General features: G+C 43.6%; 2 protein-coding genes across 2 annotated transcripts; one reads left to right on the top strand and one right to left on the bottom strand.

Annotated features, from left to right (window-relative positions):
* Positions 1-9991: 9991 nt before the first annotated feature.
* On the bottom strand, positions 9992-10369 carry LOC109754978 (ethylene-responsive transcription factor ERF084-like). The gene has a single exon (XM_020313860.1). It carries the CDS (start codon positions 10367-10369, stop codon positions 9992-9994), a length of 378 nt encoding a protein of 125 aa, XP_020169449.1.
* A 2126-nt stretch (positions 10370-12495) lies between these two features.
* Positions 12496-23379, top strand: LOC109754979 (DNA (cytosine-5)-methyltransferase 1B). The gene is made up of 14 exons (XM_020313861.3): positions 12496-12595; positions 13363-13481; positions 14439-14485; positions 17479-18937; positions 19096-20578; positions 20729-20893; positions 20972-21167; positions 21256-21367; positions 21451-21598; positions 21691-21888; positions 21977-22255; positions 22336-22497; positions 22605-22823; positions 22937-23379. Exons 3-14 carry the CDS (start codon positions 14452-14454, stop codon positions 23075-23077), a joined length of 4596 nt encoding a protein of 1531 aa, XP_020169450.1. The 5' UTR covers positions 12496-12595; positions 13363-13481; positions 14439-14451; the 3' UTR covers positions 23078-23379.
* The last annotated feature ends 3578 nt before the right edge of the window (positions 23380-26957 follow it).

Raw genomic sequence — 26957 nt, forward strand, 5'->3', positions numbered from 1 at the left:
TTTGAAGGAACTTGTCTTGATGGTCTCATCAGTTGGGGTAGATGATGATGAAGCTTTCAGCTTGAAGTTGCTTGTAGTAGGAGGATGACTTGAGCTTGTCGAAGTTTTCTTGTAACTTGACTTGTCGCCATTGCTTGTAGATGGCTTGGTTGAGGTAGAAGGTGTTGGAGTCGTTGAAGCTTTGATGCGGAGCATCCTACGGTCATCCCCATGGACCTACCATCGTCTCATCAAGAGCCAAGAGGACCTATGACACGAGCACGAGCTAGAGCTCTCGAGAACGAGGTGACTTCCTTCCTTAGTGATATCACATATGATCCACTCGAGACATGGCTACTACCTAAGTCCGATATGCTATGCATGATTAGGTGTCAAGAGGAGCCTCCCGAGGATGCACGTGAAGACGGACAAGCCGCCAAGTCCATGGATGAAGAGAACCAACGGAAACGGGCAAGTTCACCTTCCAGGCCCCGGACATCCGGCCATGACCCCGGACATCCGGCCCCTGGAGCATCCACAGAAGCAGCAGCCCAAACGCCCAAGCCTACAGGGCCCGGACATCCGGCCAAATCCCGGAAATCCGGCCAAAAGCCCGGACATCCGGCGCCACGCTACAGAACATCCAGAAGTTTTGCCCTCCAGCCCGGACATCCGGCCCCCAGCCCAGACATCCGGCCTCTCCTGAAGCCCCGGACATCCGGCCCGTCGCCCGGACATCCGGCCACCCCTGTCTGCGCACAGTAAGGGCCGAGGCCCTTGTAAGAAGAAGGAGAAGAAGGAGAAGAAGAAGAAAGAAGGAGAAGAAGAAGGAGAAGAAGGAGAAGAAGGAGAAGAAGGAGAAGAAGAAGAAGAAGAAGAAGAAGAAGAAGAGGAAGAAGAAGAAGAAGAAGAAGCGTAAGTTTAATGTAGGTGATTATGTTTTGTTATACAACTCTCGCTTAAGATTTTTTGCAGGAAAACTTCTCTCTAAATGGGAAGGTCCTTACGTTATCGAGGAGGTCTATTGTTCCGGTGCCATAAAATCAACAACTTCAAAGGCACAAATCCGAAGGTGGTGAACGGTCAAAGAATCAAACATTATATCTCAGGTAATCCCATAAATGTTGAAACCAATGTTATTGACACCGTAACCCCGGAGGAGTACATAAGGGACACTTTCCAGAACGTTTCAGACTCCGAAAAGGAATAGGTATGTGGTACGGTAAGTAAACCGACTCCAAAACAGTTCTAATAGCAATTTTCCTCCGTTTTGGAATATTTAAGAAAATAGGAAAATAATAAGTAGTCCGGGAAGGACACGAGGCGTCCACGAGGGTGGAGGGCGCGCCCTACCCCCCTGGGCGCGCCCCCTGCCTCGTGGGCACCTTGTGTGCCCTCCGGACTCTGTTTTCTTGCGCGATACTTCTTTTGGTCGGCAAAAATTCATTATATAATCTCCCGAAGGTTTTGACCACTGTACCACGACACAATCCTCTGCTTTTGTTTCGAGCTATTTCTCTGACAGCTCTAGATCACCATGACGTCTTCAAGAGCCCCCAAGGACAAGTTTTTCGAGAAGGTCGTCAACCCCTACCCCGCGGAGGTGCTGCACATCCGCGATGTTGAGGGACCAAGGAGGACCTGAAGCGTGGAGACAAGACTCGAAGCAGTCGAGCAACAAGTTTTCAAGTGCCAGGGGATGGTGGAACGCGGACTCAACGCCAACCACATGATGATCACGGAGTTCACCAACAACCACAAGCTGGATGCCAAGAACATTGGGGAGACCATCTTCAAGCTTCACGAGAAAATCGAGCACCTCCAAGCCTAGATCTATGACCTGCAAAACCAAAACTACGAGTATGAATATAGATTCAAGAGGATGAGTTTGGCTGCAGATATGAGGATCCCGGAGACTCAATCATCCATCTATGATGGTGAGCCTATGCCTTGGAAGATGGACGACAAGCCTACATCATCAATAACTCCATCATCACCATCTCCGAAGAAAGAGACATAAATACATGGGTATGGGCACTCCCCTTGGAAACTGCCAAGCTTGGGGGAGGTGGCCCGGTATCGTATCACCATCACACTCCTATCTTTACCGTTTTTCTTAGTTCGATCCTTTTGGTAATATCTTGATCTAGTAGCATAAAGTTTTAGTATGATCTAGCTTTGAGTTTTTGTGTTGATCCTTATCTATGTAATTGAGTCCGTGAGCTATATATAATAAAGATTAGTTTTGAGTCGAGGGCTTTTCTATCTTGCTATGATCTTGAAGAAAAAAAGAAAGAATAAAAAGAAATAAAGATATCATATTGACTTTATGGAGAGTAATGACTTCACATATAAAGAGTATGATGAATAAAAGTTGTTGAGAGTTGACAAACATAGTTTTGGTCATCGTTACAATTAATAGGAAGTAATAAAGAAAGAGAGGTTTTCACATATAAATATACTATCTTGGACATCTTTTATGATTGTGAGCACTCATTAAAATATGCATACTAAAAAGTTGATGTTGGACAAGGAAGACAACGTAATGGGTTATGTTTTCTCATATCCGAAATAAATTATATTGTCATGGATCATCCAACATGTTGAGCTTGCCTTTCCCCCTCATGCTAGCCAAATTCTTTGCACCAAGTAGAAATACTACTTGTGCTTCCAAATATCCTTAGACCCAGTTTTGCCATGAGAGTCCACCATACCTACCTATGGATTGAGTAAGACCCTTCAAGTAAGTATGTATGACCTATTAGTGTGGAGAAAATAAGCTTTATACGATCTTGTGATATGGAAGAAATAAAAGCGACGGACTGCATAATAAAGGTCCCTATCACAAGTGGCAATATAAAGTGACATTCTTTTGTATTAAGATTTTGTGCATCCAACCATAAAAGCACATGACAACCTCTGCTTCCCTCTGCGAAGGGCCTATCTTTTATTTTTGTCTTATGCCTTATACAAGAGTCATGGTGATCCTCACCTTTCCTTTTTACACTTTATCCTTTGGCAAGCACTATGTGTTGGAAAGATCCTGATATATATCCAATTGGATGTGGGTTTTCATAAAGCATTATTGTTGACATTACCCTTGAGGTAAAAGGTTGGGAGGCAAAATTATAAGCCCCTGTCTTTCTCTATGTCCGCTTAAAACTTCATACCCATAAGTATTGCGTGAGTGTTAGCAATTGTGAAAGACTAAATGATAGTTGAGTATATGGACTTGCTGAAAAGCTCTTATATTGACTCTTTCCGATGATATGATAAATTGCAATTGCTTCAAAGACTGAGATTATAGTTTGTTAGTTTTCAAAGACTGAGATTATACTTGACATTGTGAATAGATTGTTACTTTAGCATAAGAAATCATATGACAATATATATATATATATGTGTATGTATGTATGTATATATGTTGTTGTTTTAAGAATGATCATGATGCCCTCATGTCTGTATTTTATTTTATCGACACCTCTATCCCTAAACATGTGGACATATTTTTCGGTTTCGACTCCCACTTGAGGACAAGCGAGGTCTAAGCTTGGGGGAGTTGATACGTCCATTTTGCATCATGCTTTTATATCGATAGTTCTTGCATTGGGTTGTTATTACACATTATGTCACAATACTTATGCCTTTTCTCTCTTTTTTTACAAGGTTTACGTGAAGAGGGAGAATGCCGACAGCTGAAATTCTGGGCTGGAAAAGGAGCAAATATTAGAGACCTATTCTGCACAACTCCAAAAGTCCTGAAACTCCATGGAAGTCAGTTTTGGAATATATTAAAAACATTGGGCGAAGAAAGCACCAGAGGGGGGCCATCCCACTGTCCACGAGGGTGGAGGGCGCGCCCTACCCCCTAGGCGCGCCCCCCTGCCTCGTGGGCCACCTGGAAGCCCCCCGATGCCCATCTTCTGGTATAAGGTGTCTTTTGCCCTGAAAAAATAAGAAGGAAGCTTTCGGGATGAAGCGTTGCCGTCTCGAGGCGGAACCAATCTAGGGCTCCGGCGGAGCTGTTCTGCCGGGGAAACATCCCTCCGGGAGGGGGAAATCGTCACCATCGTCATCACCATCGATCCTCTCAGCGGGAGGGGGTCAATCTCCATCAACATCTTCAATAGCACCATCTCATCTCAAACCCTAGTTCATCTCTTATATCCGATCTTTGTCTCGAAACCTCAGATTGGTACCCGTGGGTTGCTAGTAGTGTTGATTACTCCTTGTAGTTGATGCTAGTTGGTTTATTCGGTGGAAGATCATATGTTCAGATCCTTGATGCATATTAATACCCCTCTGATTATGAACATGAACATGATTTGTGAGTAGTTAGGTTTGTTCCTGAGGACATGGGAGAGGTCTTGTTATAAGTAGTCATGTGAATTTGGTATTCGTTCGATATTTTGATGAGATGTATGTTGTCTTTCCTCAAGTGGTGTTATGTGAACGTCAACTACATGACACTTCACCATTATTTGGGCCTAGGGGAAGGCATTGGGAAGTAATAAGTAGATGATGGGTTGCTAGAGTGACAGAAGCTTAAACCCTAGTTTATGCGTTGCTTCGTAAGGGGTTGATTTGGATCCACATGTTTCATGCTATGGTTAGGTTTACCTTAATTCTTCTTTCGTAGTTGCGGATGCTTGCGAGAGGGGTTAATCATAAGTGGGACGCTTGTCCAAGGAAGGGCAGTACCCAAGCACCGGTCCACCCACATATCAAATTATCAAAGTAACGAACGCGAATCATATGAGCATGATGAAAACTAGCTTGACGATAATTCCCATGTGTCCTCGGGAGCGTTTTCCTTTATATAAGAGTTTGAACAGGCTTGTCCTTTTACTACAAAAAAGATTGGGCCACCTTGCTGCACCTTGTTTACTTTTGTTACTTATTACCCGTTACGAATTACCTTATCATAAAACTATCTGTTACCGATAATTTCAGTGCTTGCAGAGAATACCTTACTGAAAACTGCTTGTCATTTCCTTCTGCTCCTCGTTGGGTTCGACACTCTTACTTATCGAAAGGAGTACGATAGATCCCCTATACTTGTGGGTCATCATTCACCCCTCCCTCCCTCATGGACCGAGTAATCGAGCCATCTCCCTCCCCTTCTCAATCTCTCTTGCAGGGACCGTTCGCGCCAACCCCTCTCGAGTCCTCTTCTTGTCGCAACGACCGATGCCACCCCCTTCTCTCTGCCGCTGGATGGGCCGAGAAACATGCCAAATTACTAGAGGGTACGGTTTCGGCCTCTGGAGCAGCAACCATTAGGACAATTGTGCCAACAATTAGAAAGAGCATTGGAGGTGTCCGTATACACCATATTTGACAGAGGCGATTTTACCGTATGGGCACCCTGGGCACGTGCCCGGGCTCGACGGTGCCGTTTAGATGAACTCCCGCGAGCTATCAAAGCCGCTAGAATTGTTAAACATGTTGAAATACCTGGAAAATCGGGAAATAATGTTGGGAACAAACGAACTGCACTATCTGGGCCAGTTTGAGCATTCCTTTGCCTACTGGGCCTTTCTTGCTACAACCAGGAGCCATTGGCCCGTTCACATGTTTGGTAACATGGGCTATGCTTGCAGCAGCCATAAGAGAAGCCAGCTCGTGAAACACGGTTCAGAATCGATCCATTGAGAGTAAATTGCAGAAAACAATACGTTACATATTTTTGGCAGAAAACATCATGTCCAGCGTAATCTTTTGGCAAATAACACTAATCGGCGTATTAGCGTCGTTTGAGCGCGTTTATGACAGGTGGAGCTCACTTGTCAGGAGTTGACCTGGCAAAAAATGCCACATAGGCGCGTTGACCCTTCCTCCTCTCGCTCCCCTCTCTTGAGCATTACGTCGAACAAGTCGTGTGTGCTCACAGTGGCGGCAGCCTTTACCGGAGTCCGGCGAGGCTGCTGAGCCACGAGCTCCGACGTACTGCAGATCCGTGCCTCGTTCTCCTCCGTCGCCCCACACAGCAGGTTCGTTGTGCGTCGCCTCCGATGCATCCGTCCGCGGACGACGCGCAACCACCGCATCGCCGCTGCGCTCGGCCGCTTCTCCCTGTCCCACACAAAACCAATGAGGAAAAGGCCGTGCCACCTGGTGCATCAGTTCGTCGACAGCTTGGCCGCGCCGGCGGCAGCCAGTGGTGGTCACGGAAACGCTGCTCATCCTGGTAGCGGTGCTCTGCTTCATGCTCTACGTGGTCGGGCTGGTCATGGTGGCCTGGTGCTCCCGCCTATGCATCGCCTCTGCCTTCTCTGTCGACGCGCCGGGGGCAGTCACAGCGTCGTGCAAGGGTATCAAGAAGAAGGCACTACAGTCGCTGCCCCACAGACGAGCGCATTTGGCGGAGTTCGCGGGCGGCGACGAGGTGCGTGTGCTCCCGAGTCCCGACATGCGGCCAGGCGGACGAGCGCATCTGGCCGTCACGAGGTTTGCTCTACGGACGAGCAACAACAGCTATACGGGTACGTGGCGGCAGTAGCAGTCATAGGAAGGATCCCGACGGACGAGCAACAGTAGCCGTATGGGACGAATCTCGATGAATCTGGTGCAGGGCAGGGACGATGGAGACGAATATCTCCGGATCCAGCTTGGGGTACGACTGTGGCGGCGGGGGCAGGGCAAGCAGGCACGACGCGAGGGCCTGGGCGGCGCAGGGAGGCGGGGCGCGCGCTCGGGAAGAAGGGATGACCTGCGCACTTGTTTCTTCAGAGAAAGAAGAAAGAATAGACCAGTCAACGTGCCTATGTGGCATTTTTTCGCCAAGTCAGCTCCTGGCGAGTGAGCCCCACTTGTCATAAACGCGCTCAAACAACCCTCATACGCCGATCAGTGTTATTTGCCAAATGATTACGTTAGACATTGTGTTTTCTGTAAAAAAATATGTAACGTAGTGTTTTCTGCGAATCTAGCCTTCAAAGTGGTGGTTCCATGCAATTTACTCATCCATTGAGGAAGCCATCTTGTTAGACGAGGTTTTCTCAAACAAAAAAAGATCTTGTTAGACGAGGGACTTGTGATTCGCCAAATGGAATGGAACTGTCGCTCGGCAGCACGCACACTGCCCTACCTACCCCTCGATCTCGGAGGTGCACTGGCCGCCGGCGGAGTGCGGAGAGCAGGCGATAGGCGACAAGATATATGGCGAGCAGCGGGGCCTCGACTCCGGCCGGTGACGATCGTGATCGAGAGCACATGCATGTGGGCCAGAATGGCGCCCCCGCCATGAGAATTACACTCCTGCTCCGACGAGCACGCGACAACTAGGTGAGTTGTTCTGTATAATTTATGACAAATTTTGCAGTTCAACATAGATTGTGCCAGATTCAAAGTTATACTTGTCTAAATTCTATAGAATTGACAAGTGGAATCGCGACAAAGCCTACAAAATAAACATGAACATAAACATTAGAAATTGGACTTTTCTCGCATAAATGTCGAAAGGTATTAGGGAGTATTTGGTATTGTATATGATGTTTTTATTTACTTGTATGATATATGAAACAGTAGTGCATATATTACACATGAGGTTTATCCAAATATGATACTTGTTCTGTTTATTAGACCAAAGCAAACTTTATCTTATGACGTGCCCAGGCTTTGAAAATTCGCTAGCTCCGCCACTGATATCTGATGGCCAACAATGACCAAATCACCGAAATGAATGCCCAACAATGAGAACACGTGAGGGGGCAGGGATTAGGTGCAATTTCACTGCCCTCAATTGATGGTAAGGTATATAAGAATATAGACCTCCTTTAGATTTTTTAGTGATATTCTCATGTAATTTAACGGTAAGGGAATATGTTGTCAACTCATAAATCATTGTATTATACTCCCTCCTTTCCTTTATGTAAGGTGTATTGTTTTCGGCACGATGACCAAGGCACATAATTATAGACATGTTAGAACGAAATTATCCTTGGCAAATTTATTTGTTAGTGGCAAGTAAATCAGTTAGTCGAGGAAAGTATGAGATCCATGCAATCGACAGAAATATAGTTTCCTTCTTTTGCTACAAGGAGAGATACAAAAAAAGGAAAGATATACTTTCCCTTTTTCTGGAGGGCTAACAAGGGAATTATGAGAAATTGAAAGAAATGAACCTTACATTCTGGAATTTTATCAAAAAACAAATACACCTTATATAAAGAAATGAAGGGAGTAATTTCTATTCCGAAGGTCAACGATGCAAATATATTGAAAAGTAAGTATTGAGTTTTTCTTTTCTTTTGAGAGCATGGTTGTTATACTAGAATAACATAAATATAACCATAGTGAAATCCGACATGTCTTTAGTCGCTCAAAACCGGGATGAAACCTAAAGTGTTTGGCTGGTATAAACTATATTGAATTTTATTTAGGTAATCTTTAGTTCTCTATCTTCTCCACTCTCTTATACTCCCTCTGTACCTTTATATTATAAGGTGTATTTGTTTTTTCAAAACTCAAACGAGTGCATGTTTTACCGAGCTTTTCGAAAAATATATCAATATACACAATACGAAATTTATATTATTCGATTGATCATGAAAAAGTAGATTCATAATTTATCTATTAGGTATTGCATATGTTGTTGTTTTATTCTATAATCTTGGTCAAACATTCAAATGGTTGACTTGCATGGAAACCAATACACCTTATATCCTGGAACGGAGGGAGTATACAACTTAAAACACACGAAGGTTTCTTTTATTGTTACTAGCAAAAAGGTCCGTGCGTTGCAACGGAAAAAAAATCATCTCATATCTTTAGCTGGGTCAGTTGGACAAACTGTGTGTGGCCGATGGTCATGAGATCGAACCCTCCCATCGGCTATTTTAATTTTTGCCAGCTCTCCAGACCTGGGCCACAGTGCGCCGTCAGGTGGGCTTCCTCCATTGGGCCAAAACGGATGACAAATTGCAAAACCAAATAGCGTACGTGAAATTAATTGAAGCGGGACGAAACCAGGAATATCACCTCCCTTTAATTTACTTTAATTTACTGTTATTAGGTAGGACCCTTCGTCAACCCATCATGTCCCTTTATCAATCTTTTTTTTCCGTTCACCTGTTTTTTTGTCCACCACGCCATATTTGACCGAACCTTCCTGTATGCCTCTCAATCAAATAATTAACTTACCTTCTACACCATTGCATCAGTTTCATTTTAATTAACTTACCTTTCACGTCAATTCCATGTATCGTATAGTTTACCTACCTTACGTATCAATTCCATAATTCACGTACAATGCATAACACATTCTACATTCTCTATTCTTTTGATAAGTTTATATTATTTCCTGTGCACATTTGATTGTGTATCAGCTTACATGCGCGATAGGATTAGGAGATCATGTCTCGATTATAATGCATGGTTTTTGTAAAGTTTGGATTTTTTGAAAACACGATTCGTATATCTCCGTTTCTCTCTCTGACTTGGTCGAAGAATATATGCTGCAGATGCCGGCTATGCGACGGCAATCACGAAGGGCTCACCATTGTATTTTTCATCTACCATACCATGTTGTGTTGAAAAGAGGAGGAAAACATGATTTAGAGCATCTCCAATAAAATGGTTTAAAATTTGGCGGTCCAAAACCGGAGATGTAAAATTTGGACCGCCAAAAAATGCGTTTTGGAGCTCCGAAAAAAGCTCAACTCCAAAAAAGTCCAAAAGATCAACTCCAATAGATGGTCCAAAATGAAGATGTAAATTTCTTAAAACCACAAACTACTAATCCATTCAACATAGTTCAAACATCAAATTCAACATAGTTTCATACATGAACTTTAACTATTACTTATTCAAACTACTAAATAAACTACTCCTCATCGTCCGAGCTGCGGAACTGCGCCCAGACCTCCTCCTTCTTCGGGTCGTCGCACCCCTCCTCCTCCTTGAAGTCTGCCTAGTCCTCCTCGGAAGAGGACTCGATGGGGATCACCGTCGAGGGACCGGCCTCGTCCTCCTTCTTCGCCCCCTTCTTCTTCTGCTCCGCCTCACGCTTCTAGTAGAACTCCAGCTCGGCCTGGACGTACTCCGGATGCTCCCGAGCAAACCTTGCCATCGCCTCCTCGTCGGTCTCGCTGGCACTGATGACAACCGACGACTTCTTCGTCGGGATTTCCTTCATCTTGATGCCCTGCGGCACAAGCATCTCCGCTTCCGCCCGACTCTCGATCTCTAGGAAGTTGAGGTGCTCCCGAGGCCTCTCGGCACGCCACACCGCCACGTCGTAGGCACGCGCGGCCTCGTGGGCGGAGGGGTACGTGCCGATCCACCAATGCCTTCCGGCGTCGGAGAACTCCACTCCGAAGTTACCGGAGGGCTTCTGCCTCACGCCGAAGAAGCCCGACTTGCCCTTCGGCATCTTCTTCGGCGCCATCGGAGAGCGGTGAGAGCGGTGGAGCGGCGGCGGCGTGCTGTCGGGGCGGTGGCTTGCGCTGCGCCTCGTCCGGATCCGCGGCGGGCGGCGTGGAAACAACGGCGGGGGGCGGGGCGGCGTGGAAACAGCGGCGGGGGCGGGGCGGGGCCGGATCTGATGCGGGCGGCGCGCGGCGGGGCGGCGGCGGGGTGTGGAGGCGGCGGGGCGGCGGCGGACGGGTGGGAAGTCGCGGGCGGGCGGGCGAGAAAGGAAAGGAACTGGTGGTTGGGCGTTCGCGGGCGGCGGCTGGTTTTGTACCAGATGCACCTCGTGATGTAAATTTGCACCGCGATGTGTTGTATTTTACATCACAAAAAGACCGTGGTCCATTTTTGTTTGGAAAAAGTCCAAAACAAACCTTGAACTTGTAGACCAAAGCTAAATCGAACCCCGAACTTCAAATCACTGAAATCAGCACACCGAACTATCTAATCCCGGTCTATATTAAATCTTGGACGCTTTTTCGAAGGGATTGTCGACGTGGCAGCTGGTCGAACTGGGATCGCTGGCAGCTGGGCCGGCCCACCAAGCGCGAAACATGTTTTTTCTTTTGACTTATAAAAATACCAAAAAGAAAAATACTCATGGGGAATCGAACTTAAGATCTGCCGCTACTAAACTCATCATGTAGCGACTCCACCTAATAACCGTTAGTGATAAATAAAAGGAGCGAAAATATTTAACCAGACTAATTAGCATCCAGATTCAAAAACATTTTAGATTTTTTAAACATTTTCTTGAAAATAATCAACAATTTTAAAATCCGGATATCCTTAAAAGCAAAAACAGTTTTTTAAAATTGCGAACATGTTTGCAAAAGTGTAAAGAAATTTTGGAAATACGGTTTTTTTAAAACACAAACAAAGTTTCAAACGTGACCATTTTGAAATCCCTGAATATATTTTATACCTGAACCATTTTTAAACGTGATTTTTCAGTAACAATTTTTAAACCTGAACAAAATTTTGAATTGAGATTTTTTTTTGAAAAGATGAACATTATTAAACATAATCATATTTTGAAAAATAGGAACAAATTTTGAATCCTGAACAATAGTTTAGAATGTGAACATTTTCTGAAAAACTTAATAATGGGGAAAGAATCGTACTTTAATTAATTTTTCCAGGTTTCAAAATTGTTTGTGTTTTCAACAATTTGTCCTTTTTTGCCAAAAAGGCTTCACACTTTAAAGAATGTTCGGGGCTTTAAAAAATGGTCCATGTTTAAAAAGTCATGTTTCTCAAAAACTGTTCGTAAAACAAAAAAATGTGCAAATTTTTAAAAAATGTTTGGAATTTTAAAAATTGGTTGTTTCTTCGAGAATATTTGGATTTTGAAATTGTTGACAATTTTCAAGAAAATGTTTCAAACAATTGTAGAAAATGTTTTCAAATCTCGACGCTGTGTTGGTTTAAATAATTTCGCGCTTTTGTTATCTCAGCAACGGCAATCAGTTAGTGTGGCTAGCAGGATGTGTGTACTAGCGTTAGGTTGGAAGTTCGATTCACAAGCCTCTATTTTTTTCTACGATTTTATGTAGCGTGGTTCGGAAAAAATATTGCAAAAAAAGAAAACACGCTTCGCCCTGCCTGATGGGCCGGCCCAGTCTGGCCGCAGCCACCATCCCGGGTTCCATCCGCAACGTCGACCATCCCTGTTTGGAACGCACTTAAGGTTTAAAATAGACCGGGATTAGATAGTTCGGCGTGCTAATTTCAGGGTTCAATTTAAGTTTGGTCTATAAGTTTAAGGTTTGTTTTGGACTTTTTCCTTTTTTTTACATATGGACCATCTATCGGAGCTGCGTTTTTTGATCTCAGACGGTTTAAAAGTTAGTTACTTTTATATTTGAACTAATTGCTTGGGATCCGGCAAAACGCAAGGGCGGGGGAAACGGAAAAATTTGGGTTTTCGCTGCCCCTCCCGCCAAGCAAACCCGCCCAGTCCCGCGTGCGCCGCGCGGCCAAAACCTCAAAAAAACCTTCCCACCCTTTGCCCCGCCTCACGCACGCCGCCTCGCAATTCTCTCGCTCGCGTTCGTCACCCCTCCGCTATAAATCCCGCCACCCCGCTACCGAAACCCCCCCCCCCCCCTCTCCGCCCGCCCGCCCGCGCCGCCTCTCGGATCCGCTCCTTCGGGCTCGTTCCCCCGTCGCCTCCGCCGCCGGCGGCGAGGAGGCCGCATAGGTAACCCTGGGGCTTCGTTTTTTCTTCATTCTCGGTCCTGTTTTTACCGTGCCTGCGGATTGATTAGTTCGGGGTGGTGTTTAGGGGCGTGCGTGCTCCGATAGTCGCTGGGCTCCGTGCTGTTTGACCGACGATTCGTTTGCGCTGCTGCTCTGGCTCCGCATCCAGGCGGGGTTGATGGATTCCTTCGGTTCGTTGTGGATTTATCAGTGACGGTTTTCTAGTGGAAACATTTTTGCCTTGCCTGCTGTTCTAGTTCTGCATTCCGCTGGGTATTTCTTTGATTTCTCTACCATCTATTGGAGGTGATTCCGGAAAGATTGTCGGTGTGTTGCCGCAACGGAGAGCAGAGGTAACGGAATGGCGACCGTTCCCTCTGTAACCGCTGTATTTCCTCCCGTGTATCATACTCATCTCTTCGGATGTGCGTCGTGGGGGCTTAGCTTGCTGGTGTGTGGTGCAGAAGTAGCTCCATCTGTGATTGTTCGCTGTGCTTAGATCCGGGGAGCCCTGTGCGTCTGCCTATCCATATAGTTAGTTTGTTCGATGTGTTCTGTGTAGGGGTTAGGAGACTATTTTCAGAAATCCGTTGGTCTGCTTGAGCAGTGGTCGCTCATGACTTGATTATTGCAGTTCCTGCCAAAAAAACCCACCGTTTTCTTCAATAGTTCTGCGCTTCCCCCAAATTGGTTAACTTCTGTTTAAGTAGACATTCCCCCACCGGTGTTGAAGTTTCTGATGTTTTTATTTATTTTGCTGCATTGCAGGAGTACTTGCATACTTAGTGGATCTGTGCTTGGTGGCATTGACATTCACCGCAAATCTTCTGTAGCCTTAATCTGCCTTGACTGCCTGCAGCTGGTGATTTTGTTCTTGAATATCCTAGGTATTTGTCACTAATTCCATGCCTATTTGAATGAATGAATTAACTAGAAGGCTTCAGCTCCGTTCATTTTGTTCACTCCTGTGACAAACAGCTGTTAATCAAGCTCTGATGTGTCCTATGACCGGTGATGCCATTTTAGGAACAGTTCATTACCTTACTGTTGAATTAGTTAATTTGCTTACTTGTAGTTGTTAATAAGGTCTTGTAATGGAATATAGACTTGCTTTTAGCATGTCTTCTGAAGTTTCTTGCTATCTTTGTGGAGAGGAGCTATATATCTATATGGATTAGCACACAGTCTTCAAGGGGCACCTGGTGCTGCTAGCCTTGCTTTTGCTTTATTTGGTGGCTTGGTGCAACCATCTGTGCTGGTAGTTTTGGTGCACCTTTCTTCGTTTGCCTATTCTTAGCTTATTACTTGGGGAGCTTTTGAGAATTGCCATGCTGAGTGCTACTTCCCCAGTTGCTTACTCACGGTTACACTGGTTTCATTCTAGTTTTAGAATTTGCCAATGTTTTCATGTTTGTGAACCAATTATAGAGTGATGTAATAATGAGATGTTAGTGCCATGATTGTTTACTTTTGTTTTGGAAGACATGGGTTTAATGATGGCTATGTTGTTTCCTACCCCCTATTGTTGCTAGAGGTTGATGTCTACTCATAGATTATCATTCCTGAAGGCAAATTCAAGTTTGTTGTATAAATCAGTTAAAGGAACTGGATACAGGTTCAACAGATTGTTGATGTGTATGTTTCTTATTCATTACCTTTTGCTTCTGCTTCCAATTTGGAATTGATCTTCTACATGTTGCGGGGTTGGCTCTATAGCATGTCTAGTGATTTTGACGAAGTGTGTTGCTCTGTTAATCTTTTCATGTAATTAAGTTTGGATTGGAAGTAAGTACTGTATTTTCTTGCTAATTGTTGATTGGGCTGACTAATTCTGAATTTTACAGGGATATATCAAATATGGTGAAAAGTCCACGTTCTCCAGTTACCACAGGTATTGTTCTTAATTACTTCTATTGTTACTTGTTTTGCATGACTACAGTAGTCACCTTCCAATCTATAGCATGGTTATATCTGTTTCCAGGAATGTGTAATATGATATACTCAATGCTATCAGGGTATTTTCTGTGCGCATCTGCTTTGAGAATGTGAATTTCAGATGTTGTCTGACTTGTTTTATGTTCAATGTGTTACATGTTGGTATATTCTACTAGGCACCGCAAAGAAAGTTATGACATTTCTTTAGAAACTAATGCTTTACCCTTTTAAAACAAGTATTCTGCTTTGCGTTTGTATATAACAGTGCAAAGGAGCAAATTATATGCTGACATAGACATGGCATACGTGCTAATGTTTCTGTGATGCTCACTAGCTAGACATGGCATAAGCAAAGTTGGTTTCTAACCAGTATTGACTTTTGTATTAGATTTGTATAAAATATTGATCTGTATCCTTATTGAGTGTCTGGGCAGTCTTCTAGTTTGTCTAATGTGTCTTATATGGAGCTTTGACTTAAACTGGATAGACATCAAGAGGGAGATTGCAAACCACCTACCCATTGCTATCACTGCTCTCCATTGCTGACTCCACTTCCTATGTTATCACTGAAATGAAGACAGACATCGTGGTACATGCACATGTCTGCCCTTTATTGTTAAAGTTGAATGGCCGGGGAGGAAGATGATGTAGATAGATTGTTTGGTTGTTATTGAGATGATGGAAATTGTGGAGCTGTGGTGTCGAGAGGGTGAGGCGCATTATGCCATGAACTGCGTGTGGTGGCTAGGTGCCAATGCTTTCCTTTTCTTCTTTTTCTGTGCCCTCCCAGGTTTGGTTGATCTATTTGCATATTAGTTATCTAGTATGTGCTGCAACTTGCTTTAACTAGGTGTTTTGATAGCAATCACAATGCTAATGCATACATGTGAAGATGAGTGTGTATTTTAGGATTGTAGGATGACGGGTGGAATAGGCTCCTGTCCATGTTTAGTATGCAAAATAGATAATGACCTAAATCTCTGGGAAGAAAAGTTGTCTAGTTTGGCATCCACATGTTGATTTTCTTCCCATTGCTCACCTGCGTGTGCATGATACTGATCGAGGCCCTTAGGTTGTACTGATATTTACATGGCATTAGTCCAGTTGGTTATGAGATGCCATTTTTTGATGAATGTTGAGTTGTTGACAATGCAGCTTCACACATCACACATAAAACAAGAAAACCATTTTTTAAACATAATTTTTAATACTAACATCCATGCAACATTTTGTATAAATCATCAATATTTTAATGACACACACATACTGTTTGCAGCATAAAATCCTTTATACTCATGATTTACTTGGAGTGGTATGGACACTTGGAGCATGGATTTGTTTGACTCATATATCACAGTACTACAAAAATGTGATTGTGTTTTTCTGCAAGAAAATATGATTGTGTTTGACTCGTATATCCAGTCGTAGTCTGTTAAATGTGCTTTTACTTTTATCAACCTAGTGCCTTGACTGAAACTAAATTCAAGATATAAATGAGGTCACTTATCTTGTGTCCATGCTAGTGTTCCTTGGAAGAGAAAAACAGTTGTGAAAGTAATGCCTGGTTCTGTACAGTTGCCCTTCTAGTGAGAATTTATTTTTAGATGAACTTAATTTGAACCCCCAAGTACATGAATAAGGGTCAGGGGATCAATGTATGTATGTAGGTGCACACTTATATCGTGTGCATGCATGTAGGTGCACACTTAAATCCTGTGTATGGAGATCCATTTAACCTCAACAAGCCTTCATGCATGAAGATCCACTTCTGTGCACTTCTTATATATGTTGCTGGATTGAAGACTGCTTTTAATGCTATAGATCATCAGCATATTTCTAATTCCCCTTTTTGTTAATTGCCTATATGCATATGGCTTATGCTTCATGGTGTTTGATTGTTTTTTCTTTCATGGTGTTTGATTGTTTTTTATTAATCAATTTAATGATCTAATTCTGAAGTTTCATCAAGAACGGGTCTTGTGGCTATTTAAGTTCCCTGAAAAGGTTAAGTGTCATGGTCTTTGTCTTCAAGATGAGCCTCTGATATCACCTAGTGACTCGTGTATTCAGATAAAAGAGCTACAAGTTGCAACTGCAATTTTCACTGCAGGGTTTACACCAGGAAAACACAAAATTAACCATACAATATAAATATAGATATAAATGAGGCTTTTTTTGTGCCATCTGATCTCGGTGTCTGGACATCGCTGATATCTACAATTTTGCCTCTGTGTGTCTTGCCATAGATCTTGTTGGAGCTTTGTCTGTGACTTGATTTTCAAGTTAATGATAGCTGGCAGCAACTGTCTGTAACTTATAGAGTGAACATCTGTTCTATTTTTTCATACCAATTGGCAGTTGGCACCCCTAGCACTTTCCTTTTTGTTAGGAAGGAGATCCATCTATATAATATTACAACAACAACAACAACAACAACAACAACAACAACAAAGCCTTTAGTCCCAAACAAGTTGGGGTAGGCTAGAGGTGAAACCCATAAGATCTCGCGACCAACTCATGGCTCTGGCACATGGATAACAAGCTTCCACGCACCCCTGTCCATAGCTAGTTCTTTGGTGATACTCCAAGCCTTCAGGTCTCTCTTAATGGATCCCTCCCAAGAGAAATACACAAAAGGCTTGAATGCCATTTCATGAAAAAGAATATCAAAGAGGTTTCTGCATGCCTCATTGAGGCTAAGAATCATCTCTTAACACCTGTCTTCTTGTGTCTGCTGAGTGCTGGCATCGTTGCCAGTCAAGCTTGTGGAAGGCAGCCAGCCAAGTCTAGGCTGGCCAGCTCTCATGCCTACCAATTATGGACCCAATCCCATTGCTGTAACACCTGAGTGCTGTGTCATTGTATTATTGATGCCTTTTCACTGTTCAGCATTTAGTTTCTTTCTTTTGTTCCTGATTTGGTTATTTTATCTGAATGATGGCCTTTCAGGAACAAAAAGGTGCAGAGCAAAGCCACAAAAGAAGGGTGAAGAATTCACTGCACAAGGAAAATTGGTGGATGGGCCTCAGAATGCAACAAATGGTGTTGAAAAGGGTGCTGGTTCTGCTACTCACAAGAGGCCAAGGAGGGCAGCAGCCTGTTCTGATTTTAAGGAGAAATCTGTACGTTTATCAGAAAAAACTTCTGTTGTCAAGATCAAGAAAAATCGAATGGAAGAGGAAGAAATAGATGCAATCAACCTGACAAAATTAGGGCCAGAAGATTCGCCGCCTTGCCGGAAGTTGATTGATTTCATCTTGCATGATGCAGATGGGAATCTGCAGCCATTTGAAATGTCTGAAATAGATGATTTTTTCATAACAGCTCTCATCATGCCTATGGATGATGATCTAGAAAAAGAGCGTGAAAGAGGTGTACGCTGTGAAGGATTTGGGCGTATTGAGGACTGGGCAATATCTGGTTATGATGAAGGTACTGCAGTGGTCTGGCTCTCAACAGAACTTGCTGATTATGAATGTGTGAAACCAGCAAGCAACTACAAGTCTTACTACAACCACTTCTATGAGAAGGCACAGGTATGTGTTGAAGTCTACAGGAAGCTCATGAGATCAGTAGGTGGGAATCCTAACATGAGTTTGGAAGAATTGCTTGCTAGTGTTGTTCGCTCTGTTAATGCTATCCAAGGTTACACTGGAACAATGAGCAAAGAATTCATGATTGCCACTGGCGAGTTTGTATACAACCAGCTCATTGGTTTGGATCAGACGGCAGGCAATGATGATGAGAAGCTTGTTACATTGCCAGTTCTTCTTGCTCTAAGAGATGAGTGCAAATCTCGAGCAGAATTTACCAAGATGCCACTTAGCATTTCAAATGGGAGCCTGAAGATCAAGGATATTGAGTGTAAAGAGGTAGCTGAGGACGATGATGAGAAATTAGCAAGATTATTGCATGAAGAAGAAGAATGGAAGATGATGAAGAAACAGAGGGGTAACCGTGGGGTCCCTTCCCAGAAAAATGTCTACATCAAAATTAGTGAAGCTGAGATTGCAAATGACTACCCTCTGCCTGCATACTATAAACCATCTAGCCAGGAAATGGATGAATACATATTTGATAGTGAGGATGGCATGTTCTCTGGTGATGTGCCAGTAAGAATCCTCAATAACTGGGCTCTATACAATGCGGATTCTAGGCTTATTTCTCTGGAATTAATCCCTATGAAGTCAGGCGCAGAAAATGATATAGTTGTCTTTGGATCTGGTTTTATGACAGAGGATGATGGCAGTTGCTGTTCCACAGCTGAGTCTGCAAAGTTGTCTTCTTCATCAAGTAAAGCTGATAACCAGGATGTAGGAGTTCCAATATATTTGAGCCCAATCAAGGAATGGGTTATAGAATTTGGTGGCTCGATGGTTTGCATAACCATTCGAACTGATGTGGCTTGGTGAGTACCCCAGTCAGTTTTTATTGCTATTTTATTGTGTAATCTTCATGCCACTGCCTGTTCAGTATTCTTTTCACTGAATCCTCTCATTCCTTTGGCCCAGTCTTTATTTGTTTCTGGCAGCACTCCATTAGAACTTACATCGCATGTATTTTCAGGTACAAGCTACGGCAGCCAATAAAGCAATATGCTCCTTGGTGTGAACCTGTACTGAAAACAGCAAGGCTTGCTGTTAGCATCATCACCCTGCTAAAAGAGCAAAGCCGTGCTTCAAAGCTTTCTTTTGTTGATGTCATCAAGAAAGTGGCAGAGTTTGACAAAGAGAATCCTGCTTTTATATCGTCCAATATTGTACTGGTTGAGAGGTACATTGTGGTACATGGACAGATCATACTTCAGCAGTTTGCAGATTTCCCTGATGAGACAATTCGACGTAGTGCTTTTGCCACTGGCCTGTTGACGAAGATGGAGCAGAGAAGGCATACAAAGTTGTTCATGAAGAAAAAGGCTCAAGTAACAAGAGGAGAGAATCTGAACCCAATTGCAACAATGGGAACATCATCAAAAAGAAAAGCAATGCGTGCAACCACAACAAGATTGATCAACAGAATATGGAGTGATTACTATGCACACCATTTCCCTGAAGATTTGAAGGAGGGAGATGGAAACGAAGCAAAAGAAGTTGATGATGAACAAGAAGAAAATGAAGATGAGGATGCTGAGGAAGAGGTACAGATTGAAGAAGACAAGGTTGCAAAGACTCCACCATCAACACGGTCTCGAAAATTGGTATCGCAAACTAGCAAAGAAATGAGATGGAAGGGTGAGTCAGCTGGGAAAACAACTTCTGGAGAAGCTTTATACAAATGTGCGTATGCACGGGAACTCAGAATAGATGTTGGAGGGGCAGTCACACTGGAAGATGATTCTGGAGAAATAGTCATATGCTTTGTTGAGTACATGTTTCAGAAATCTGATGGTGCAAAAATGGTTCATGGAAGGATTCTGCAAAAAGGCTCAGAAACTGTTCTTGGCAATGCTGCAAATGAAAGGGACATTTTCTTAACTAATGACTGTTTGGAGTTTGAACTAAAGGACATCAAAGAATTGGTGTCTGTCAATCTCCAATCAATGCCTTGGGGTCACAAGTATAGAAAAGAGAATTCTGAAGCTGAGAAGATTGGGTGGGCCAAAGCGGAAGAGAGGAAAAAGAAGGGTCTGCCCATGGAATATTTATGTAGAAGCCTGTACTGGCCTGAGAAGGGTGCCTTCTTCTCTCTACCTTGTGATAAACTGGGTCTTGGTAATGGTGTCTGTGGCTCTTGTGAGCACAGAGAACCGGACTGTGATGAATTAAGAATACTTACCAAGACCAGCTTCATTTACAGAAAGGTAACCTATAGTGTCCATGACTTCTTATACATTAGGCCTGAGTTTTTCTCCCAAGAGGAGGATCGTGGCACCTACAAGGCAGGAAGAAACATTGGCCTGAAGCCCTATGCAGTTTGCCATCTTCTGGATCTCTGTGGACCTGCTGGTTCTAAAAAAGTTGACCCTGCATCAACAAAAGTCAGTGTTCGAAGATTTTATAGACCAGATGACATTTCAACTGCTAAAGCTTATACATCTGATATCAGAGAGGTTATACTCTTCTTCCTCTGTATATTTGTTTTATGTCTGATATCTGTAATACCATCATTAGTTCCATGCTTCATAACATGCCAAAGTTTTGTGATCATTCTCCTTAAATAGTCTTCAATACATATTGTAACTTTTTTTTACTTGATTCAGGTATACTATAGTGAAGATATAATTAATGTGCCGGTGGATATGGTAGAGGGAAAATGTGAGGTCAGAAAGAAGATAGATATCTCAAATTCAGACCTTCCAGTAATGATTGAACATGTATTCTTCTGTGAGCATTTCTATGATCGTGCCACTGGAGCTCTCAAGCAGGTTAGTTGGCTAATATAACATTTTGATTTAGAACTGCTAGTTTTGGTATTTAACTGAATGTATGTTCTGCCTTGACAGTTGCCTTCAAATGTAAAGCTCATGTCTGTGGCTCGCAAGGCAACTGGTGCTTTGAAGAAGAACAAGGGAAAGCAGATCTGTGAAGATAATGAAGTTGATTCAGGCAAATGGATGGAGGTGCCCAAAGAGAGCCGTATTGCAACTCTTGACATTTTTGCTGGCTGTGGAGGTTTATCAGAAGGGTTGCAGCAAGCTGGTATGCACTTCCTTCAGTGGTATGGTTTAGCATGAACATGTTGGCCTTCTGACTGATATTTTTTTATTATCATTGTTAAATTCTGCAGGTGTGTCATTTACAAAATGGGCAATTGAATATGAGGAACCAGCTGGTGAAGCATTTAGGCAAAATCATCCGGAAGCTGCTGTGTTTGTGGATAACTGCAATGTGATTTTAAAGTAGGTGAAATTGTTTAATTTATGCGCTGTGTTGCATTTATTTATTTGTGTAGCTCAATCAGGATTGCTTCGTGATGATGCAGGGCAATCATGGACAAGTGTGGGGATTCTGATGACTGTGTCTCAACTTCTGAAGCTGCTGAACAAGCAGCTAAACTTGCTGAAGAGAATATTAAAAACCTTCCTGTCCCTGGTGAAGTAGAATTCATAAATGGCGGTCCTCCCTGTCAGGTACATTATATTGCTATAAGCACTGGTAAGCAGTTTGTTGTTCAAAATGTTAACCCATTATTGACCTATGTATACCCTTTTTCCGTTACCAGGGCTTTTCTGGCATGAACAGATTCAACCAAAGCCCATGGAGTAAAGTTCAGTGTGAGATGATTTTAGCATTCCTCTCTTTTGCGGAGTATTTTCGTCCCAGATTCTTTCTTTTAGAAAATGTCAGGAATTTTGTTTCGTTCAACAAAGGGCAGACCTTCCGACTGGCAGTTGCATCTCTTTTGGAAATGGGATACCAGGTGCTAATTCTTACCATTGTCTACTTAAACTACCTAGTTAGCACTTCTTTGAATCTGTATACTGAGAAGTTGTATACCTGTTGTTTAGGTTCGTTTTGGAATCTTAGAAGCAGGTACTTTTGGTGTTGCTCAGTCCAGGAAAAGGGCATTCATTTGGGCTGCTGCTCCTGGAGAGATTCTTCCTGATTGGCCAGAACCGATGCACGTGTTTGCTAGCCCTGAACTGAAAATAACACTGCCTGATGGCAAATACTATGCAGCTGCCAAAAGCACTGCTGGTGGGGCACCTTTCCGTGCAATAACTGTTAGAGATACAATTGGGGATTTGCCAAAAGTGGAAAATGGTGCAAGTAAACTCATACTTGAGGTAATATTCCAAGGCCATTCAGTTTTTCTTTTGTTTCTGCTCTGGATTCCCATATTTAGTGAATTCCTCTCTTAATGCAGTATGGAGGTGAGCCTACCTCTTGGTTTCAGAAGAAGATCAGAGGTAGCACTATTGCATTGAACGATCACATATCTAAGGAGATGAATGAATTAAATCTCATAAGATGCAAACATATTCCCAAACGACCTGGCTGTGACTGGCATGACTTGCCAGATGAGAAGGTAAATGAGACTGTCCTACTCTGTAGCTGCATTCACTGTTTCTGTTGATCTATAGTATATCCTTTTTGGTGTTTGTGATATGTTAATCCCCGAACATACATGTGCAGGTGAAGCTATCTTCTGGTCAAATGGTGGACCTGATACCTTGGTGCTTGCCTAACACCGCTAAAAGGCACAATCAGTGGAAGGGTCTGTATGGGAGGTTAGATTGGGAGGGCAATTTCCCCACGTCTGTGACTGATCCTCAGCCGATGGGCAAGGTTGGCATGTGCTTCCACCCTGACCAGGATAGGATTATCACGGTCCGTGAATGTGCGCGATCTCAGGTAAGCTTAAGCTGCTCTACATCCATCCCCATCTGATAACAAATAGTCAAACGTGTTAAATATTGTTGTAAGGCCTGGTAGATAATCTGATTTGAACCTATCAACGTCTGCAGGGCTTTCCTGACAGCTACCAGTTTTCGGGCACCATTCAGAGCAAGCACAGGCAGATTGGCAACGCTGTGCCACCCCCTCTTGCCTTTGCGCTTGGGAGGAAGCTGAAGGAAGCCGTCGATGCGAAGCGCCAGCAGGCCTGACACCGTCCGTAGAACTCCCAAGGGACAGAAGCACCAGCATTCAAGTTTCTTCTTTATTGTGCGTGGCTGGTATGAACTGTCTCGAACCAGCATTCAAGCCACATACTGATGTGACGATGTGAACTATCATGCATGAACTTGTGATTTTATTGGTCTCTTGTATATTCTTAGTTTATTGTTGATTGACGCCCAAATTCAGAGTTGTGATTGTATCCAAACATTGCACGAGCGTACATCAACTAGTGGCTGCTGCATGTGCTGTCACATGTTCTGGAGCTAAGATATAACAACGTTTCCTCGTACTCGATGTTTTGGGTTTGAAGTCTTTTGTGTGTATGTTCAAGCCAACCTAATTCTTCCGAGTGAAGACTTTGAAATCTTCCTCCCAAGGAGCTATTTAGTTTGGTTTCAAAGATTCAATTCTTCGTTGCTGGGTTCGTTATGGGTTGGATGACTTGTTCCAAGTCAGTTCAGTGGCGTTGATTTTGAAACCTAATTGTTAGAGCATCTCCAATAGGCCCTATTTTAGGGCGCTTGGGCAAGACCCCAATCCGACTTTTTTTGCAAAACTTCTTTCGGGTGCCCTAAAATGAGGTGTAAGTGCTACAAATATACAACACCTGGGACACTGTTGTCGCAAAGTTGCGTGACTCCCTTGTGAGCTAATTTTTTTTAAATAACACATTTTTTTATTAATTTGCACAAATATCACGCTAATATTTTTATTTTTGAAAATAATACCCAAGCAGCCAGCAGCAGGCCGACTAAGCCTAGTCAGCCAGCAGCAGGCCGACTAGGCCTTATCAGCCAACTACAAGCCGACAGGTGGCCACGTGCGGGCTGATTATTGGTTGGGCCACGTCGCAACAGGGCTGGGTCACGGGCGCCCCAGTCAGCCAGCTACGACCGATCGGTCAGCTGCTGGCCGACAGGGAGCGGCCCCGCAGCACGTGCCCTCTTCCTCCTTTCTCCTTCTCCTTTCTCTTTCTCCCACAGCGCTCATCTCACTTTGTTCTTCCTTCCTCCTCTCTTACATGAAATAGCTCCAATTAATACACCAAAATGACCCGGTTTTTTGTGGATTTGGCACCGTGAATGGGTTTTACATAGTTAGGGAGGCAAAAGAGACCTCGATCTACTGATGTCTGATGGGGTAGCTCATGGTGGTCGTGGTGAGCATTTTGTTGGAGCATTTTTTCAGCTCATTGGTGGAGGTTGTGGCGGCGGTGGAGGTGGAGGTGGTGGTGGTGAAGCTAGGGCAGTGTGGTGGAGGTGAAGCTCCGGTAGTTCGGTGGAGTTTCCGGCTCCGGTTTCGGTGATTGAAGGCCGCTGTCCATCGTTCGCACACACGCTTCAAGGGTATATTTGAACAAACATTTTATTTTTTGAAGTTGCGTGTAATTATTGTTATTTGCTCTGGTAGTAAACGTAAATATATTTAGGTGTGTTAGTAATTGGAGTTGCTTCGGTAGTAAACGTAAATATTTAGGTGGTCGTGGTGAGCATTTTATTTTCCGGTTCCGGTGTGCGATTATTGTTATTTGCTCCGGTAGTAAACGTAAATATATTTAGATGTCAACTAATTAGTTGTGTGCCAATTTGTAGTTGATCCGGTAATATTCCGTACTATATGTGGATGTCAAATATTTAGGTGTGTCAGTAATTGGAGTTGCTCCGGTAAAATCCGTAATATATGTAGATGTCATATATTTAAATCTATCAATATTTGTAGTTGCTCCGGCAAATATTCGTAATATATTTGTAGGTGTGTGAATTGTATTAGTTGCTCCGTTAATATTCCGTAATATATATACATGTCTAATCTGGCTAGCTAATATATATACATGTCTAATCTTTAGTAGTGGGGGTATTTTAAGTTGTTGCTTAATACTTGTCTTTCATTGTTGAAAAAAAATTAGGTGAGCCGAGATGTCTGATGTAGTGAAGTTCATATTTTACTATGGTCCTGGTACTGTCCAAACAACTGAGATGGGAGCTGATCTGGGTGAATTTACTCACATAGAGGTGCCAATGAGCGCACCTCAAACATGGTCTGTCGGTCAGTTGAAAGAATGGATTGCGGCAAGTTTAGGGCTTGATACTGAAACACACACCGTCGGTGTTCATGCATTATGGACACGGTCAAGTTCAATAATTTACTTTTATTTGAGGCCAATAGAGCGAGACTCCGACTGGGTGCGGTGGTTACAAGGTTGTGAACGCATGGGATGCAATCCTATTGCCTTAGGCCTTCCCATCGTGAAGGAAGTCACTGCACATGAAGGCGAGGGTGGTTACGATCCTGGGCAGAACAGTGGAGGGAGGCAGTTATCTATGTCAAATGCTGGAGATGATGGTTACGAAAAAGGACAGAGCAATCAGGTAGAAGGAGGAAATGCTGATGGTTACGAACCAGGGCAGAGTGGTCAGGTAGATGGAGGAAATGCCGATGGTGATTACAGTGGCGAGGTGGACGCTGGCGAGGTAGATGGGCACATGCAGGACCAGATGGAAGAAGAAGACACCGATGTTGATAGGGGTCATGCGGATGATTCTGACGAGTCGGATGAAGAAGAAAATGTAGAGGAGGTCCCGAATCATGACTTCTCATCTGCAATGACCGTGAACGATGTACATGATTCTGCCTGGCAATATCACCAGAACAATATTGCGATGGGTGCTATGTATCCCAACAAGCAAGCCCTGAAGGATGCAATAATTAATTGGGCAATGTCCATGCAAAGGGTTTTCATAGCTCAGGTGTCAAGTTAGAAATACCTGACAATGGTATGCAAGAACGCAGATTGTCCCGCCAGGGTGCACAGCTTTCTCCCTAAGTATGGCACAAGTTGGGTGATCAACAACTTAGTTAATCACACTTGTCTTATTCCCTGCATCCCTCAAGATCATGCCAATCTTTCATCGACGCTTATTGCGCGGTTGTTTTATGATGAGATAGTGCAGGGCAAAGCTATGGAAGTGAAGGCAATCCAGACAAAAGTCTTCGCCAGGTTGAAGTACAGAATTTCTTATGGCAAGGCTTGGAGGGCTAAGCATGCGACGCTTGAGAGGAGATTTGGTTCTTATTTTGATGCATATGACTCTGTTGTCCAGCTCCTCCACACCCTGCAGCAGCGGAATCCAGGCACCTATATCGATATCCAAGACTTGTTCATGCCAGAGTTCCCAACTATGAGGGTGCTGCATCGTCTCTTCTTCTCTTTCGGTGTATGCATCGAAGCTTTCAGGCATTGCCGACTGGTGATATGTGTTGATGATACTTTTCTCACTAGCAAGTACAAGGGTCAGATCCTAACAGCCATAGGCCAAGACGGCCAAAATCAAGTTGTCCCACTCGCATTTACTTTTGTGGAGAGTGAGAACATTGAAAGTTGGACATGGTTCTTCAGGCAGTTGAAAATATCAGTTGTGAAGGAGAAGCCCAATGTGTGCATCCTTCATGACAGGCATGCAGGTATACTCAGTGCGATAAGGACACTGACAAACCGAGGCCCTGAGGAACAAGCTCCATGGCAGGACTTGCAAAGCCGTTGGTGCATGCGCCATCTGGGGGCTAATTTCTTCTCGCAGTTTAGAAATAAGAACCTGATGAACCTGTTCAAAAAACTCTGCAAGCAGAATCAGTTATGGAAGTACAATTTGATACGCGACAGACTTAATGTGTGCACGTAGAGACATGTTAGGGACAGGAAAGCTGCAAGAGATGCAGTGGTGAGGGCACATGTTGAAGCAGTAGCTGCACAGTTGGCAACAGGAACAACGACCGTGGAGGAGGAGCCTGTTGGTCTATGTGACCTGCCAGGCTTTGACCCACCTGGTACTAGGAGAAGGCTCGGCAGGTCGATTAAAACCTTCCAGC

This window comes from Aegilops tauschii, chromosome 2, assembly GCF_002575655.3.
Source record: "Aegilops tauschii subsp. strangulata cultivar AL8/78 chromosome 2, Aet v6.0, whole genome shotgun sequence".
Lineage (NCBI taxonomy): Eukaryota > Viridiplantae > Streptophyta > Magnoliopsida > Poales > Poaceae > Aegilops > Aegilops tauschii.